At 37.8% G+C, this 19,277-nt stretch overlaps 1 protein-coding gene across 10 annotated transcripts in view; it reads right to left on the bottom strand.

Moving 5' to 3' along the window:
- Window positions 1–19,277, bottom strand: part of NRG3 (neuregulin 3) — a 1,065,137-nt gene that overhangs the window by 10,314 nt on the left and 1,035,546 nt on the right. For 3 of the 10 annotated variants that reach the window (XM_059169747.1, XM_059169745.1, XM_059169741.1), the window contains exons 7-8: window positions 4,656–4,783; window positions 80–250 (exon numbers count right to left, since the gene is read on the bottom strand). In XM_059169747.1, the coding sequence (XP_059025730.1) occupies window positions 80–250; window positions 4,656–4,783 (299 nt within the window). Of the gene's footprint in view, window positions 1–79; window positions 254–4,649; window positions 4,784–19,277 lie in introns of all 10 variants that reach the window. The other 7 variants (XM_059169746.1, XM_059169744.1, XM_059169740.1 and 4 more) reach the window with 3 other exon arrangements.

A 19,277-nucleotide genomic window follows, 5' to 3' on the forward strand; every position in this document is an offset into this window, starting at 1 on the left:
CCTAAGGAACATAATAACTCAATGTAAAGTTTGAGCATTCATGACACCCTCCCTAAATTCCATTGTTTTTAAGACCTACCCTTGACAAGGTATCGTATCCTGGTCTGGGATCCTTGAGTCCTCAAGTTGCTGATATGCTGGTCCCACGATGCCGCCCAGCCTACTTCTGGGTGAGGGGGGTGTTCTCCTGAAGGCATTCCTATGGAGCATACCACTCCTTTGCCCTGGGCTGCAGCAAGAGGAGAGATTCCTGCTGGGATGAAAGGAAACGAACAGATTGATCCTAGCAAGAACCTTATATATGGCTGCTCAAACTTCTCAAATGCTGCTCTTCACTCCAGACACTCACAGTTCTAGATTAGGCTCTCCAACCATGACTGCTAGCTAGGAGGAGACCAGAAGTTGTTGAATCCATTAACCCTTGCAGGAACAAAGTGAAGTTCTCACATTTCTGGCTTTCTAGTTTGCAGCACAGTGGACCAAAACAATCTCAGCTTTCCAGCCAAAGATAAGAGGTGGGCTTAAGGAATTCTCAAGCTCCTGATTCTCAGCTACCCTCATTATCCAGGATATAGTGGCTATCTAATAAAAATAAAAATGGCTTTGTTACTAGATACTGACAAAAACCAAACACAGGAACTCTGAAGGGATTCACGGGGAAAAGTTCACCATGTTAGTTGTAGAATAAATAAGCCTCCTTTGAGTTGGCATTCTCTCCTTAACATATGTGCTAAATTCCCAGTTCACGACCTCAAATTTTCATCAATCTTGAGAAACGAAATTGTTTTCTTTTGAATTTGCTTTTAATAAACATCTGATTATATGTTTTCCTTGACTCATACATCCAAATACCCAAATAACCTTATGTGTTTAGATGCCATCACAGGCAAAAGGCATACGTGGGATGTATCTTAGGTGAGATTGAGATTCCTACATAGATCATGCTAACCAAAAGAGCTGGGCTTTTTATAAAAATCAGTTGCTGATTTGACTTGTTACCCATTCCATGTCCATTTCCATCTCCACCTCACTGAATGTACCCTGCAGCCATGAGGACTGGTAAGAACTCTGTTCCTATGTAGATAGTCCATGCGATGCCAGTTTATGTGGTCAGACTTGTTCTGCGGTGTTCAGATAACAAGTGAAGTTAGAATCTTTTGCTATAGCTTCATTTTACCCTAAAAATACCAATAAAGCCATATAGAGAAGGATGGAAACCATTTTCAAAATTTCAGCAAACTTACCAAGTTCTAAAAGGACCAGTCTCCCAAAGTAATTTAACCCATGTCACTATATTATCTGGACTTCTGGAACTTTCCCTCTTGGCAACACTAGTGTTATTTCTACTTAGTAGTTACAATGAAAAATAAAGCAAAACAAAACAAAACCTCAAATATTATTTAAGATCAGAGTTTGAGAACCTGACATTTGAGTAGACACTTTCCTGGTTTTGGCAAAGTGAATGATCAGATTTTACCTTCTTCAAACAGTATGTCCTACCTTGCAGCATAGTATACCTTCATTCTTTATCATAATATTTCTTGTATGTTGGCAATATGGGGCCTCTAGGTGGGTCACCAAGGCCACAAGTATAAAGAGTTCTCATAGCTGTTGTTTTTTTTTTTTGTTTGTTTGTTTTGTTTTCCCATCCCTCTAGCTTCTACCTGTATTATCCAGGAGCTTTTATGGAGTCTGTGGGGTACTCAGGCTTTGGTGCTAGAAGTAGCTGCATCTGGGGATGCATCTCAGGTCTTTACATTACTCACAGCATGATACTGGGGTAAGTATTTCTACCAGAGCCCTGAACAAGAGAGATGATACTCTAATGTGGGTCACTTTGGAGATTTTACTATTTACAAAGGTGTCTTCATTGTTTGAGAGGGGGAAGAAAGCCAACATGGGGTACTACTGTATGTCCAGGCAAGTAACAAGGGGAAACTTTTCCTATCCTTGCAACTGAAGGGACAGGGGTGGGGGAGATTATGAGAATGGAGAGAGAAGGGGAGTTGTAAGGAAAGGACCACCTGGCAGGCAGTGTGGCCCCCGGAAGTGGGACGAGGGATATAGCTGAGGCAAGCAGGGAGGAGGGCACAGAAAGTCCAGGACTTTGGTCTCCCCCCATCCTTCCATCTCCTGCCTGTGCTTTGAATTGACAGCAGACAAGAGAGCCTGCCACTCTTTCAGTGTACATGCAAGGCAGAGAAAAGTAAAAACTTAATATGGGGAGGAGAGGTGCCAAAGGAAGGTATTCAGATCATGCTTCAGTATCTTCATAGGACTACTTTAGGGCTAAAAGAGAGAGAGAGTATGCATGGAGCCTGACCGGGAATAGGGGCTCAGTGCAATGAGTTCCCCTGACTCCTCCTCCACACCTGACAACTTGAAGGCTCATGGTAATCACTGAAAACCCTGGTCTTATTTCATTCTAAAAACCTCCCATATGTGCTGTCTCTAAGAGAGTTATATTGCTAAAATGTAATAAGTATGACATAACATAATAGATTTTTTCTTTAAAAAGCAAGAGGATTGTTTTCCCTTTGAACTAAACATGAGAAATAATGGCTTTGAATTAATAGCTTTGTTGTAATGAGTTACCCAAGTAAGTCATGTTTGCAGTGCAAAAAAAGGAAATTAATTATTCATAGCTAGCCAAACTGTCACAACAACAGAGTCTTCCAGTATGAACTAGTGACCCATCTGCAAAAACACTTCTACACCTACTGATCAATCAGCTATTCAAGCCTTCTAACCCCATGGCATTCGGGAAGTTATGGAGCAGTTTGCAGGATATATAAATCAGTAACCAGGGTTATCAATCATGAAAACGCTTAAGTCTACTGCATGTTTTACAAAACAAAAGCCATGATATATTAAACTATAATTTCCAAAGTTCTAAAAGCACTTTATAAATCAACTCTTGCCTATCTATCAGGACACAATGTATGCCAACAAATACTGCAGTGTCATTGAACCAAACAAAAGGGAAGATCTCTGAAAAATGTTCTTATTTAATTTGTAAGTGGTTCCCAGGAACATAGGAGAAGCCAAATCTAAGAGGGGGTATCTCAATGGACAAGGAATAGGGTAGGTATTTGCAGCTCAAAAACATTAGAAATTGTCATTCTTTTTTATTTTAACTTTAAAACATTGATGGTATAATATAGTCCTAGAGTAATATTATATATAATTATTTTACTCGACTGGATGGGACACCACTTCAACATGTATTATAATCAGCAGGAGAAAATGCTGTTTTGGAGAAAATATCCATCTTATAAAAGGCTGGTAATTTTGGACTTATTTCCCTAATTAAAGAATTTCCATTAGATCCAGTGAACTCAAATGCTTTTTTAACAAGGAAATATCTATAAATGCCTCAAATGATATAACCCCAAACTGGCAGTTAATCACTAAAGCAGTAATCCAACAGCCAAGTGTATTTCAATTCCAACTTGAAAAAATTTAAACCATTAAAAAAAAAAAAAAAACAACTTATCAAACCTTTGGTATCTCAGTCTCTACTCATGTAGAATGTGGGAAAAAAAATCCCCAACCCATAATGAGGATTCGTATACAGAGATACTGAAAACCTCCCAGTAAATGTGGTCAGCATTAAGAAAATCCTTTTTTAGGGGACTCATTGAGAGTCAAGGAAGGTTTTCAAAACATTGCCTAGGTATATGAAAACCAACAATATTTATCTGTCATTGTTGGGGACAACTGGCTGTTTATATACAATGTTATATTCGTTTCAGAGATGCAATATAATGATTCTACGATACTCGCCACATAAGTGACAACTATTATTTTGTACCTTCTCCTTTTTTGAAATTTTAATCCTTTCATATACATATATTTATTTATATTTATATTCACGTATTTAATTTTATAATATGGTCCTTCTCACTAAGAAAGGGAAGCTAAATCACTGCACAACGTCCACAAAGACTGAGGATATTACATTCAGATGCACATAAACAGAGCATCAGTCCCAAACTTTGGCACTTGGTTTAGAAAAAAGACTGCATTTTCGGAGTTTCAGATTTTTGTATATGAAACGCAGCATGTGATTAGAAGATGCTAAAAAACCTGCTTGGCCTCAGAATGTTAGAACATTTATAAGATAACCTTAATTTTTGGCTCTCTCCCCCAAAGAACCAATTTCTATGGGCAGCTTGGAAAAGAGTGCCACCCTATTCAAAACAGATCTTATAAACCCAAGGAGAAGACCTGCGAAGCTTCCTCCCCCTGAACAGTTTTCTTTGTGTTAGAACCATGTTGGAAGACCTGGAGCATGTCAGATCAGCTGCCTAGGGAAGAATTAGTCATTAAATTTGCAGACAGTGATAAGGCAGGCTAGGAAAAATCATGTTTTTAATGGTTTTTCAGAATGCAATTGTTTCATTCACTGGTCTGTGTCTGCAGCTTTGATGGGTGTTGTTAATAGTTCCTCCGGCTTCTTACAAGGGCATGGCTGCCTGCTGTTAGCTTTGGTTTACTTGCTGTGAGCTGCTTGAGTATCCACTCCTTAGAGAAATACATGGGAAGCAAAACCAATCATTTCTCCTGAATCAAGTTGCCATTTATTGGCATGTGTTGTCCAACATTAGACACAGTATGAATGTGCCCATCCCACCATGTGTAGCTACCTGTACCTGTGGTGTTTGACAGACTGGCTTCCTCTGTCAGGAGAAGGGACCTCTGGGAATGACTGAGGGCTGGCAAAACTTGACTCCATCATTTTCTCCAATGCAGTCACAGGATGCCTTTCCGCCTTTGAATACTGTGGAAAACCACATGCACAGAGTTGAGCTGGAGAATGAGTTATGAGAGGCGGGCCTATACTACTGCAGCTAGATATCAGAAGTTACTGAACTGAACTTGCCAGTATTTTGTCCAATGGTCCCCTGATCAGGAGAATGATAGAGACATCATTGGCATCCCATTTTTCACACAGTGAGTATGGTCTCCATCCTCCCCCCACACTCTCTGCTCAGATAAGGTCCATCCACGAGCATTCTTCACTTTAGAATTTTAAGAATGTCTTCTCATTTCAATCTACACCCATGGCACACTGTGCCTGACAGGCAAAAACACAAGTATTTTTTATTCGATATACATTTTATACACACAAAAAATTAATTAGTAGTTGGATTACAAATAGCAGGGGTTCAATAAATAGTGACTGAATGAACCTTTGAACATTCTCAGAATTATAAGGATATTGATTCAGAGTACCTGCTCTCAGGTCTCCATCATTACCTCCTTCAGCCTTTGCCAAGTAATTACTGGACTTAATAAGAGAAATTTGTGGGCATTTCACTCTTTATACCTACTAAGTCTCGGTTTCATCTTTGACTGTGGTATCTTATAAGGCTCAGGGGCCTTTTGGAAAGGTCTATAGAGATGACACATTAAGAAAAACTTTGCCCCAAGGGAAATATCTATGCATGGCATCTCAACCAGGCAGCACATTGTCCACTTTAATCTTCCCGGGACACACAACTCTTGAACAGCAGCAAGTGCTAGCAGGTTTCTCTTCCAGAAACTCCGGATTAAAAACTACCCTGAGAAATGACAATTTTAGAATGCTAACCAAGCCAGAGAAAATTTTGAAATATTGATATTCATACTAATGTATGAACATGAATTTTACAGAACAATGAAGACAGATGTGCAATATACATATGAAAAGGTATACAACTGCATTCATTGTGAAGGAATAAAAATCAGAATAGAGAAAATTAAGTTTCAAGAAGCTCTAGTAAAGTTACAGATATAAGAAAATTAGAGTTAGTACTAATATGTTGAGGTATAAATGGCCAGTAAGTTCCAAAATGTTAAATATACACACTCTTTGATCCAGAATGTTACTTCTAGGACTTACCATCATCAATATGATTGTAAAAATTCAAAATAATGTCATCACTAGAATGTATCAGTGATACAATTTTTAATAACAAAACAGAAGATAAAAATAAATAGAAATATCCACAAATAAAAACTACACAAATATTGAAAAGAAGTATGTATAATATTGCATAAATAAGGAAAATGAAGTAAACAGATATACATATATTGCAAGTGTGTATATGTGTATATACATATATTTAGCTTTATGTATGCATATACACACATATATATAAATTTTGTATGTACATGTACCTACACATTTCTGTGTGTGCACTTGTGTTGTGTGTTTCCCATGCAACCCCACAGGATGCAGATTAAAAGAAAAAACAATTAACTGGATGTTCTCTTTGCGGAAAAGTGTATCAATGGTTACAGGTTATTGAGATTAGGCAAAATGTCAAGGTTATGTAACACCTTAAGGTAGCAATCTCTACTCTTATCTTCTTAAGTATTTCCAAAATAAACCACATGGGGCAGTCATAACCATGTCTTCAAACACAATCTCAAGTCTACAAAATGGACTCAAAGAAGCAGGTCAGATTTTTTGCAAAATGGAGTAAATTGACACAGAAAAAGAAAAAGAAGATAAGGAGATGATTTAGAAAAAGTGGCTATTTTTAATAACCCAAAACTACAAAGATCCAAAAAATGATGTAAATACCTTCATGTGTGCTTTTTTATTGATGAATTAAAGTTAATTACTACAACCCATCCATGGGAAAAGTGCATTGAATAAACATGTAACTGAAATATAATCAACATTCTAACTTTCAATCTGAACTTCAGATTCTATTAATAGACCAACTAGGGATTTGTTTGTTTTTTAATCTAATAAATTGTTTCAGAAGACAAACTTGGATGCCTGGAATGCTCAGCTACAGGAACAAATGAGATGATCTGGAGACGTCTGTGGCAAATGGGAGGAGGTAAGCATGTGCTCCTACAGAGAGGTCTATGGGAACAACATCTGCTAGGTTTTTCTGGACCATCTATAATTTCTAGAGAAATCACTGAATCATTAAAAGTCAATAAGCCATTTTTTTTTTAAGTAATGTATGTCAAATAGCCTAATTATGTGTTGGGGCCATTAGTTCAGAATCTGTGCTTTTGGTGGGGGGGGGGGATACCAATCACTTTTTACTTTTATTTTAATTCTAGTGTAGTTAAAATAGTGTTATATTAGTTTCAGATGTGCAATATAATGATCTAACTGTTCCATGCATCAAGATATTGTGCTCTTAATCCCCATCATCATCATCATTTCACCTATTCCCTTACATACTTCCTCATTAGTAACCATCTGTTTGTTCTCTATAGTTAAGAGTCTGTTGTTTGGTTTATCTCTCTCTCTTTTTTTTTTTTTCTTTGTTCATTTGTTTTATTTCTTAAATGCCACATTTGAGTGAAATTTTATGGTACTTGTCTTGCTGTGACTTATTTCATTTAGCATTATGCTCTCTAGCTCCATCCATGTTGTTGCAAATGGTAAGAGTTAATTCTGTCTTATGACTGAATAATAATCCTGTATATGTAAGTATCTATATTTCTATCTATCTCCATATCTATCTATCTCCATATCTTCTTTATCCACTCATCTATCAATGGATGCTTAGGCTGCTTCCATAATTTGGTTATTGTAAATAATGCTGCAATCAACATATGAGGTGCATATAAACTTTGCTTCAAATGAGAGTTTTGATCCTGAAAGCTAAGATTTTGTTCAAAATCCTGGATAAAAATTTTGGGTAAAATCAACCTCTGTATTTTTTCTGGCTATTCGTAGTGTCTATAATAGATACTATGTTCTAAATCTTTTCTTTCAAAATGTTTTCATTGTTGTTATACAGTTGCTTTCAATTCTATTGTTTTGGTCAATTAACACAAATTTATTTTCAAATTGTCTTATTTTGGATTTTGCCTCTCTCTCACAAACTTTATAAGAATCATTTTCATTTCAGTGCCAGCATTTAACACGAGATTCAGGTTTAAGTTGCTGTATTCCTATCCAGGATTGACTGAGAAAAAAACAGACAAACAAAAGACACTAGTAGATTTTAAAGCCTTTGGCATCTATAGTCACAGCAAATATTGAATTAAACCCATTGCTAACCAGATTAACATAAAATCTACACTAAACATCTGTTTACTTTAGGATTACACAATGTATATCTCTACCTTTTAAAAAATTATAAGGCATTCTAGTATATATATCTCTATATTTTATATATATATATATATATATAGAGAGAGAGAGAGAGAGAGACATAAAGTAAGAACCAAACTTGACTCAGATACCACAGAAAAGTTGGGATGATAGACATAGAATTTAAAATAAACACAAAATTTTAGTTCCTTTATTTCTCCAGAAAGGGATTTTATTTCTCCAGACAATTGAAATAAAAAAAGCTATTAATGAGATACAATAAAAAATGGAGGCTCTTACTGCAAGGATAAATGAACCAGAAGAGAGAATTAGTGATAAAGAACATGAAATGATGGAGAATAAAGAAGCTGAGAAAAAGAGAGATAAACAACTACTGGACAACGAGGGGAGAATTCAAGAGAATAAGTGATAACATAAGACAAAACAATATTAGAATTGGGATCCCAGAAGAGGGGCACAAGGTATACTGGATCAAATTATAATAGAGAACTTCCCTAATTTGATGAGGTGAGCAAGTATCAAAATTCAGGAGGCACAGATAACCCACCTCAAAATTAAAAAAAAAAAAAAAATGAGGTCAACACCCCATCATCTAATAGAAAAACTTACAAGTCTCAGTGACAAAGAGAAAATCCTGAAAGCAGCTCAGGACAAGAGGTTTGTAACATACAATAGTAGAAATATTAGATTGGTGGCAGATCTATCCACAGAGACCTGACAGGCCAGAGAGGAGTGGCATGATATATTCAGAGCACCAAACAAGAAAAATATGCAGCCAAGAATACTATAACCAGCTAGGCTCCTACTGAAAATAGAAGGAGACAGAAAAAGCTTCCAGGACAAACAAAAACTAAAAGAATTTGCAAACACCAGAACAGTCCTGAAGGACATATTGAAAGGGGTCCTGTAAGCAAAGAGAGAGCCTAAAAGTAACAGACCAGAAAGGAACAGAGAAAATATATAGTAACTGTTACCTTACAGTCAATACAATGGCATGGAATTCATATCTTTCAGTAGTTACCCTGAATGTAAATGGGCTAAATGCCCTAATCAAAGGGCATAGGGTATAAGAATGGATAAAAACAAAACAAAACAAAAACAAACAAACAAAAAAAACAAGACCTATTGATATGCTATCTACAAGAAACTCATTTCAGACCCAAAGATACCTTCAGATTAAAAGGGGGTGGAAAATATCTTACCATGCTAATGGACATCAGAAAAAGCTGGGGTGACAATCCTTGTATCAAATAAATTGCATTTTAAGCCAAAGACTATATGAGGAAGGACACTATATAATATTTAAAGGTTCTGTCCAACAGTAAGATCTAACCATTTAAAATATCTATGCCCCTAATGGGAGCAGCCAATTATATAAGCCAATTAATAACAAAAGGAACACATAGACAATAATACAGTAATAATAGGGGACTTTAACACCCCCCTCACTGAAATAGATCATCTAAGCAAAAGATCAACAAGGAAATAAAGGCTTTCAATGGCACACTGGACCAAATGAATGTATCAGATATATTCAGAACATTCCATCCCAAAACAACAGAATACACATTCTTCTCTAGTGCACATGGAACATTCTCCAGAGTAGATCACATACTGGGTCACAAATCAGGTCTCAGCTGGTACCAAAAGACTGGGATCATTCCCTGCATACTTTCAGACCACAATGCTCTGAAGCTAGAACTCAACCACAAGAGAAAAGTTTGAAAGAAATCAAATATAGGGAGGCTAAAAAGTATCTTACTAAAGAATCAATGGGTCAACTGGAAAATTAAAGAAGAATTTAAAAAATTCCTGGAAACAAATGAAAATGAAAACACAACCATTCAAAATCTTTGGGATACAGCAAAGGGGGTCTTGAGAGTAAAGTATATAGTGAAACAAGCCTTTCTCAAGAAAGTTCTCAAATACACAAACTAACCCTCCAACTAAAGGAGCTGAGAAAGAAAAGCAAATAAAACTTAAACCCAGCAGAAGAGAAATAATAAAGACCAGAGCAGAAATCAATGAAATAGAAACCAAAAGAATAGTATAACAGATCAAAGAAACTAGGAGCTGGTTCTTTGAAAGAATTAATAAGATTGATAAGCCCCTGGCCAGGCTTATTCAAAAGAAAAGAGAAAGGACCCAAACTTAATAAAATCATGAATGAAAGAGGAGTGGTTACAACCAACACCAAAGAAATACAAACAATTAGAAGAACTTATTGTGAACAAATATACACCAGCAAATTAGACAATCTGGAAGAAATGGATGCATTCCTAGAGAATAGTTTACCTAAAGGTAAACTACCAAAACTGAACCAGGAAGAAATAGAAAACTTGAACACACCCATAACCACTAAGGAGATTGAAGTAGTCATCAAGAATTGCCCAACAAAGAAGTGCTCAGGCCCAGACGGCTTCCCAAGAGAATTCTACCAAACATTTAAAGAAGAATTAATACCTGTTCTCCTGAAACGATTCCAAAGATGGAAATGAAAGGAAAACTTCCAAACTCATTTTATGAGGCCAGCATTACCTTGATCCCCAAACCAGACAAAGACCCCATGAAAAAGGAGAATTGCAGACTAATATCCTTGATGAACACAGATGCAAAAATTCTCACCAAAATACTAGCTAATAGGATCCAACATTACATTAAAGGGATTATTCACCAGGACCAAGTGGGATTTATTCCTGGGCTGCAAGTTTGGTTCAACATCCACAAGTCAATCAATGAGATACAATACATTAATAAAAGAACAAGAACCATATGATACTCTCAATAGATGCTGGAAAATCATTTGACAACATACAGCACCGTTTCTTGATCAAAACTCTTCACAGTGGGTAGGGATAGGGGATACCTACACCTCAATATTATCAAAGCCATCTATGAAAAACCTAGAGCAAATATCATTCTCAGTGGGGAAAAACAGAGAGCTTTTCCCCTAAGGTCCAGAACACAGCAGGGCTGTCCTCTATCACCGCTGTTATTCAACCTAGTACTAGAAGTCCTAGCACAAAAAGAAATAAAAGGCATCCGAATCAGTGAAGAAGAAGTCACTCTTCATTTTTTGCAGATGATATGATACTTTATGTGGGAAACCCAAAAGACTGCACTCCAAAACTGTGAGAACTCATACAGAAATCCAGTAAAATGTCAGGATATAAAATCATTGCACAGAAACCAGTTGCATTTCTATACACCAACAGCAAGACAGAAGAAAGAGAAATTAAGGAATTGATCTTATTTATAATTGCACCCCAGACCATTAGATACCTAGGAATAAATCCAATGAAAGAGGCACAGAATCTGTACTCAGAAAACCACAGAGTACACATGAAAGAAATTGAGGAAAACTTTACCAAGAAATGGAAAAATGTTCCATGTTCATGGATTGGTAGAACAAATATTGTGAAAATGTCTATGTTACCTATAGCAATCTATACATTTAATGCAATCCTTATCAAAATACCATCAACTTTCTTTAAAGAAATGGAACAAATAATCCTAAAATTTATATGGAACCAGGAAAGACCCCAAATAGCCAGAGGAATGTTGAAAAAGAAAACCAAAGTTGGTGGCATCACAATTCCAGACTTCAAGCTCCATTACAAATCTGTCATCATCAAGACAATATAGTATTGGCACAAAAACAGACACATAGATCAATGGAACAGAATAGAGAGCCCAGCTCTGTGGTCAACTAATTTTTGACAAAGCAGAAAAGATCGTCCAATGGAAAAAAGTCTCTTCAACAAATGGTGTTGGGAAAATTGGACAGGCACATGCAGAAGAATGAAATGGACCATTTCCTTACACCACACACAAAAATAGACTCAAAATGGATGAAAGACGTCAATGTGAGACAGGAAGCCATCAAAATCCTTGAGAAGAACATAGGCAGCAACCTCTTTGACCTCAGCCACAGCAACTTTTTCCTAGAAAGATAGCCATAGACAAGTGAAGCAAGAGCAAAAATGAACTATTGGGACTTCATCAAGATCAAAAGCTTTTGCACAGCAAAGGAAGCAGTCAACAAAACCAAAAGAGAGCCAACAGAATGGGAGAAGATATTTGCAAATGACATATCAGATAAAGGGCTAGTATCCAAAATCTATAAAGAACTTATCAAACTCAATAGCCAAATAACAAATAAGCCAATCAAGACATGGGCAGAGTACCTGAACAGACATTTCTGCAAAGAAGACATCCAAATGGCCAACAGACACAGGAAAAAGTGCTCCACATCACTCAGCATCAGGGAAATACAAATCAAAAACCACTGTGAGAGGGCACCTGGGTGGCTCAGTGGGTTAAGCCACTGCCTTCGGCTCAGGTCATGATCTCAGGGTCCTGGCATTGAGTCCCGCATCGGGCTCTCTGCTCAGCAGGGAGCCTGCTTCCTCCTCTCTCTCTCTGCCTGCCTCTCTGCCTACTTGTGATCTCTCTCTGTCAAATAAATAAATAAAATCTTAAAAAAAAAAAAAAACACCACTGTGAGATATCACCTCACACCAGTCAGGAATAGCTAACATTAACCAGCCAGGAAATGACAGTGTTGTGAGGATGCAGAAATAGGGGAATTCTCCTATACTACTGGTGGGAATGCTGGCTGGTTCAGCCACTCTGGAAAACGGTATGGAGATTCCTCAAAAAGTTGAAAATAGAGCTTCCTATGACCCAGAAATTGCATTACTGGGTATTTACCCTAAAGATAAAAATGGAGTGATCCGAAGGGGCATGTGTACCCGAATGTTTATAGCACCAATGTCCACAATAGCCAAACTATGGAAAGAGCCTAGATGTCCATCAACAGATGAATTGATAAAAAAGATGTGAGATATATATATATATGTACACACACACACACACACACACACACACACACACACAATGGAATACTATGCAGCCATCAAAAACCCAAAATCTTGCCAATTGCAATGACATGGATGGAACTAGAGGGCATTATGCTAAGTGAAATAAGTCAATAAGACAAAGACAATTATCATAAAATCTCACTGATATGAGGAATTTGAGAAACAGGACAGAGGATCATATGGGAAGGGAGGGAAAAATGAAACAAGACGAAACCAGAGAGGGAGACAAACCATAAGAGACTCTTAACTGCAGGAAAACAATGAGGTTTGCGGGAGGGGCGGGGGTGGGAGGGATAGGCTAGCTGGGTGCTGTACGTTAGGGTATGTGCTATGGTGAGAAAATTAAATACAAAATTGCATTAGGTAATCAAAGCAATGATTAGAGATCAATTAATAACATTAAATTCTTATATTTGAAAAGAAGAAATACCTAAAATCGATAATGTAAATTTCTACCTTAGGAAACTAGAAAAAAGAATAATTTAAAACTGAGAGAAATAATAAACTTTAGAGAATTAATAAAATTGAAAACAGGAAAAGAATAAAGAAAATCAACACAAGCAAAGCTGATGATTTGAAATAATCAATAACATTGATAAATCTATGGTCAGGCTAATCCAGAATTAAAAAAAAAAAAAGAAGAAGAAGAAGAAGAGATTATCGATAATAGAAGTGAAAGAGGCCATCACTACTACTCCCATGGACAGAAAATGATTAATAAAGGAACACTGAATAACTGTATGCCCTCAAATTTGATATATTAGCTGAAATGGATCAGTTTCTTGAAAGACACATGTCATCAAAGTTCATGCGGGAGGAACTAGGTAAACATAATCACCCTATATCTATTAAAGAAACCTACCTATTGATAAAATAAGTATCATTTTGGAGATGTGGAGATTGTGGGAAGGAATACAAATTCTGCTAAAAGAAACTGACTCTAATATAAATATATGAAAGGCCACTAGTGGGAGGTAGGGAACAAGGCCATGCTGTCCTAAGTAACTTTGGAAATGAGTGGAATCTGTGGACTAAAGGCAAAAGTACTGCACATAAACACTATTTGGCTGATAGATATATCTTTGATCTATCTGCTGAGAGGGCTTAGAAGCAACGAGATACTCAGTAAAAACCTCCAGAAAGCCTATCCTGAACTAACGAAGTATGTCAAAGTGACACAGGGACTAACTTAAAGAGCTACCAATGGCCATAGCTGAAAGAGGTTGCTATAAAATAAGAAGAAAGTATTTATTGAACTGTAACTTGAAGTATAAAATAAGTATCCATGAATTCATACTCTTAAATGATGGAATTAATAAATAAATGAGGAACAAGAGATAAACTCTTTGCAGTTACATTCCAAATCAGTTCGTAGATACTCTGCCTTTACAAAGGGAGAGCATAACTCCCTACTACTTAAGTGTGGGTTATACAGAGGCACTTCCTTTCAAAAGAACTCTATAGAAAGGAAGGGAAGAGTAAGGTCACAGTGGAGACACCTAACAATTACTACCTCAGGTGACAAAGTAATCATCAATAGTGCTAAATCATATTGATATGATTCTTTTCATTCTCTTTCTCCCCAAACCCCATTACCCCAGCCTAATCATGAGAAAATCATCAGACTAATTCCAGCAGAGGAACATTCTACATGATACTTGAGCACTACTCCTAAAAACTGTCAGAGCCACTAAAACAAGGAAAATCTGAAAATCTGTCATAGCCAAGAGGACATACGAGAACCAAATGTAATGTGGTGTCCTGGAGGGAATGCTGGAAAAGAAGCAATTAGGTAGAAACTGAGGACCCTTGGATTAACTCTCGATGTGAGTTAGTTACAAGACATCACTATGGGTTCATAAATTTTAACAAATGTACGATGTTAATATACGACGGTATTAGGAAAAACTGAGTGCATATGGGAATTCATCGTACTAGTTTTGCAACTTTTCTATAAATCTAAAACTGCCTTAAAAAAATAGTCTAATTAAAAAAAAAAAAGAAAAAAGATACAAATCCAAAAAAAAGAAGCAGAAAAAGAAGGAGGAGGAGGAGGACCAGAGGAATTTAGAGACTAATGATAGAATTCAGTCTCTTTTTTTCAGCTGTAGGCCTCAAGGTATAGAATCCATTCAGCAAACAGTCCACAACAAAGCTCCTTAAAGGTAGCTTAACTGACCACGATTATAGCCTTTGTACATGTTTATGCTCTAAGCTGAAAACATTTTTTTTTTTTTTTAAGATCACAAGTAGGCAGAGACAGAGAGGAGGAAACAGGCTCCTTGCTGAGCAGAGAGCCTGATGTGGGGCTCGATCCCAGGACCCTGAGATCATGACCCCAGCCAAAGGCAGAGGCTTTAACGCGCTGAGCCACGGAGGCACCCCTGCTGAAAACATTTTTTATGGTTCCTTCCAAAATGTATACACTTCCATCCCTGGGAGGAGTGACGGTCTGCATGATTTTATCCATGAGATAATATCTCCAGGAAAGCTGCCCGTCTGGCCCTTTCCATAAACATTTTTGTACACTACTACAAATTATGGTAGTTGACTCCATTTTCTTTGCTTGTACTCATACAGATCTTGACTTTTTGTGTATGTACGTTTTGTTAAAACCTCATTTAGTATAATGTACAAAATGTCACTTTAATACTTACTAAGGAGATGTCCTGGGCCATTCACTGGTCCTTTCAACATGAGTAGAGCTGATTTCCTATTTAACACCCACAGAGGCCCTGGTCAGTACCATTATCTCTTGGGGAAGCCCTCATCACAACTGGCTTTCCCGAAAGCCTGCCTGGTGGGGGGGCTCCTGGGTGCTGAGGACCTCCACTGTTGTTTGCACCATCACTTGCCTTGCTCCTAATACATTGTTGATGGTGCACCGAAATCAAAAGACCTGTCAAATGAAGCAGGCTCACGTTGGAAGTAGAGCGCTGATGCTGTTTCCAGGTCTGCCCGATGCACGCAGCAGGAGTCAGAAGGTTAAATGAAAGCATGTCTGTGTTGGAAAGCAATGATGGCAGAGCTGATAATCACCTGGTCTGGAAACCCAGGCAATAAAGGCAGGAAGAAGGATACTTTTAAAGGGTTTTAAATGTCTCTTTCTCTGCATTGCTCCCAGCTCCTCTGTGTCTGTGTCAAAATGTTCTTTACTGGATGTCTGACTTAGGAGCCCAGAGTGTGGTGAAAATAAGTGGTTATGGCATATTTTATTTTATTTTTATTTTTTTAATTATTATTTTTTTATTTTTTTATTATTATTTTTTATTTTTTTATTTTTTTAGGTTATGACATATTTTAAAGCATGATTTCTGATGCAAGTAATGAAACACAATTTGACCACTGCTGCTGTTAAGAAATTCTGTACCACATTCCACACAGGAAGAGCTATGCCATTTGCAGTCAAACATCAGCCCATTTCCCTGGAAGCAATATACCCTTTCTATGCACAGGCTATAGCGAGCTCTCCTCCTCACTCCCAGCCCCTATGACCCATGTTCTCACCTCACCCATGTGCCCCTTTCAGCCAGGGCGACTGAGCACATGCCATCATTCCCTCTTCGGAGAGAATTCTTTGCTCTTCTTATATTGTCAGGTCAGCTTCCAGACCTGCCTTCTATAAGCTCTAACAGCGCTGTTCACTATTGACCGGAGGCCTTGGCAAATTCATTTGTAGGGTCATTGGATTAATCTCTCTCACCTACAGCAATCAGTAAGCTCCTTGAAAGTAAGGACACTGTCATTTTGGTTCATCAGTATATCCCTGGTCCTTATTGCTGTGTCTGGTCCTTACCAAATATTTAGTATCTATTCGAATAGATGAATCTATGAATCTATAGTGAATCAGTAAGTTAGAACTTGATATATATAAAACAAGATGTCAAGTTTTAAGCTAGAACTATTCAAAGTTAACACTGATTCATGCTATAAAGAAATTACCTCTTCTGACCAACCCCCTTACAACTATCTGGCGAACTTCGACCCCATTCCCAAGACTCAGCTCGTCTGTTACTGACTTTGGGCAGGATTGGTAATCCCCCAGACCATCCTAGATGTCCTTTTCCATTCCCAGATAGCTCTGTGACTTCACGTATCTACATTAAAGAACAAGTGCTGTATATGCTTCCATACTTGTTTCCACGGTGAGCCTGTGAGCACCCCAAGGTCAGGCTCCATCTCTTCTGTTTGTACTTTGTCAGATCTTCTTACAGTGCCCAGCATAGAGAAGTGTTCAGTTAGTATTACAGAATAAATGGATGCCTCTTTCTACCAGTTATCAAGGTTGTATTAGGCATTAAATTCTGCGGACTCTCCTAATGCATGCAAATATTATCTTTCAGTTCTTCCTCATTGAACGTTAACTCCCATAAACCTACCTTTCCTGAGAGGGTTCTTGAAAAAATTTTATTCCCTTACTTCTCACTTAGGTGTAATTTCTTTCGATTTTAAGAGAAAAGGGATGATCTCTCTTTTAACACCTTCTCTTTCTGATCCCTGAATCCGGCTGAGAAGTGTCATTCAGTCCAGAGGTTATAATGCTCGCTCCAGCTCTCTCTCTCTCACCTGGGACACAGTAAATGAGGTCGATTCATCTGACTCACAAATGGGTCATCTGTAAATGACGGCAAAGCACTAGATGCTTCCACAGCAATGCAAGGTCTAGTTCTGCTGCCTCCCACTCAAGTATTTCCAGGGTATCATGTTGCTTCGCTGGACTAGGTGTTTCACATCTTGTTAAATGACTGTAAAGTGAAACCCTTCCCCATGAATGTTTAATGGACTTAAGGGAATGCCAGACGCAGACAATTCATTTGTTAAACACTGCAGTTTGCAAAGAATTTCAAGTAGCTAACCTGGGCTTCAAGATAAAATAAAGACAGATTTGCCTGATAGGGTGTCGAGCAGGAAATTTTCCCTCCCAAGGATCAGGCTGTAAGTGGATAACCCATCACCTTCTGTGTAGTAGAAATGATGATAGAACTTCTAGGCTGGGCATTCAGAGTTTCCTAATGGACACACTATGCAACTTGAGCTTGGACTCTGGATTTCCTCACTACTCTGGACATTTGGGAAGGATAATTTTCTGTTGCAGGGGAGGGCTAGCCTGTACATTGTGGAATAGGTACCATCACTTCTGCCCTCCTCTGCTCATGGATGCCTCTCCAGTTAGAACATCTGAAGTCTCTCCAGACTTTGCCAAAAGTTCTCTGGGGCAACAGTGCCCCCTGTTGAAGCACTGCGATATAAAGATGTGAGTTTGGCTTTCTGCTATCAGAGAGAAGCTTTCTTAAGTCTTGAGTCCCATTTCCCTCTTCTGCACATAGTGGGTATAAATTAAGTCGTCGTTGTTAGGACAAAATGAGGCGATGTATTTATATCATTTAGCATGATTCCGTGTATGTATTCAGTCTATGGTATTTGCTATTACAATGATCATGACTTCATTCATTATTGTTAGTTTTTAACATTGATGTTGAAGGAAAAAAATGTAGACCTATGAAGAAAAACTGCTTTACTGAATTCTCTTCAATACATTTGCTCCAATATTCACGGAGAAAATTTGAACCACACATCAGATTGCTGCTTGCCCTGAGACCAGGGCTACCAGGCTTCCAGCAGCACAGATGAAATCTATATCATCCTTGCATATCTTCAGCGTAATATGGGAGAACAAACGCTTTTAAAAGTTTCTGTTCCTGAGGTGCCTGGGTGGCTCAGTGGATTAAAGCCTCTGCCTTCGGCTCAGGTCATGGTCTCAGGGTCCTGGGATCGAGTCCCACATCAGACTCTCTGCTCAGTGGGGAGCCTGCTTCCTCCTCCCCCTCTGCCTGCCTTTCTGTCTACTTTGGCTCTCTCTGTCAAATAAACAAATAAAATCTTTAAAAAAAAGTTTCTATTCCTTTCCAATGTATTACTGATATATATTCGCCCTTACTATTTTCTCCCATAATACACAACACTAAGAACTACAGTCCAATTGTTATTTGGTTCTTATAACAAAAACAGAAGCTGAGTGTCAGCACGGACAAAGCTCACCAGATGGAAGACTTGACTCAAAATAATATGGACTGAGATTTTACCACACAAATAGTTCAATGTAAATTAAAAAAGAATATTATGTTCTCCTATTAAATTAGCAAAAGAAATGTTGACAAAGGTATAACAAAGCTGGTAGTCACCCACGCTGCTTTCTAGCACTGAAATTGATATGTGCCTCTGGGAAAGCAACTTATTTATTCCAGTCCAGTCTGGTTAAAGGGACTGCTCAGGTCAGTCCCTTGGGCCCAAGCAGGCAAAATGTAGAATGCTATGGC

The sequence above is a fragment of the Mustela lutreola genome, chromosome 4 (assembly GCF_030435805.1).
Source record: "Mustela lutreola isolate mMusLut2 chromosome 4, mMusLut2.pri, whole genome shotgun sequence".
NCBI classification, from domain to species: Eukaryota; Metazoa; Chordata; class Mammalia; order Carnivora; family Mustelidae; genus Mustela; species Mustela lutreola.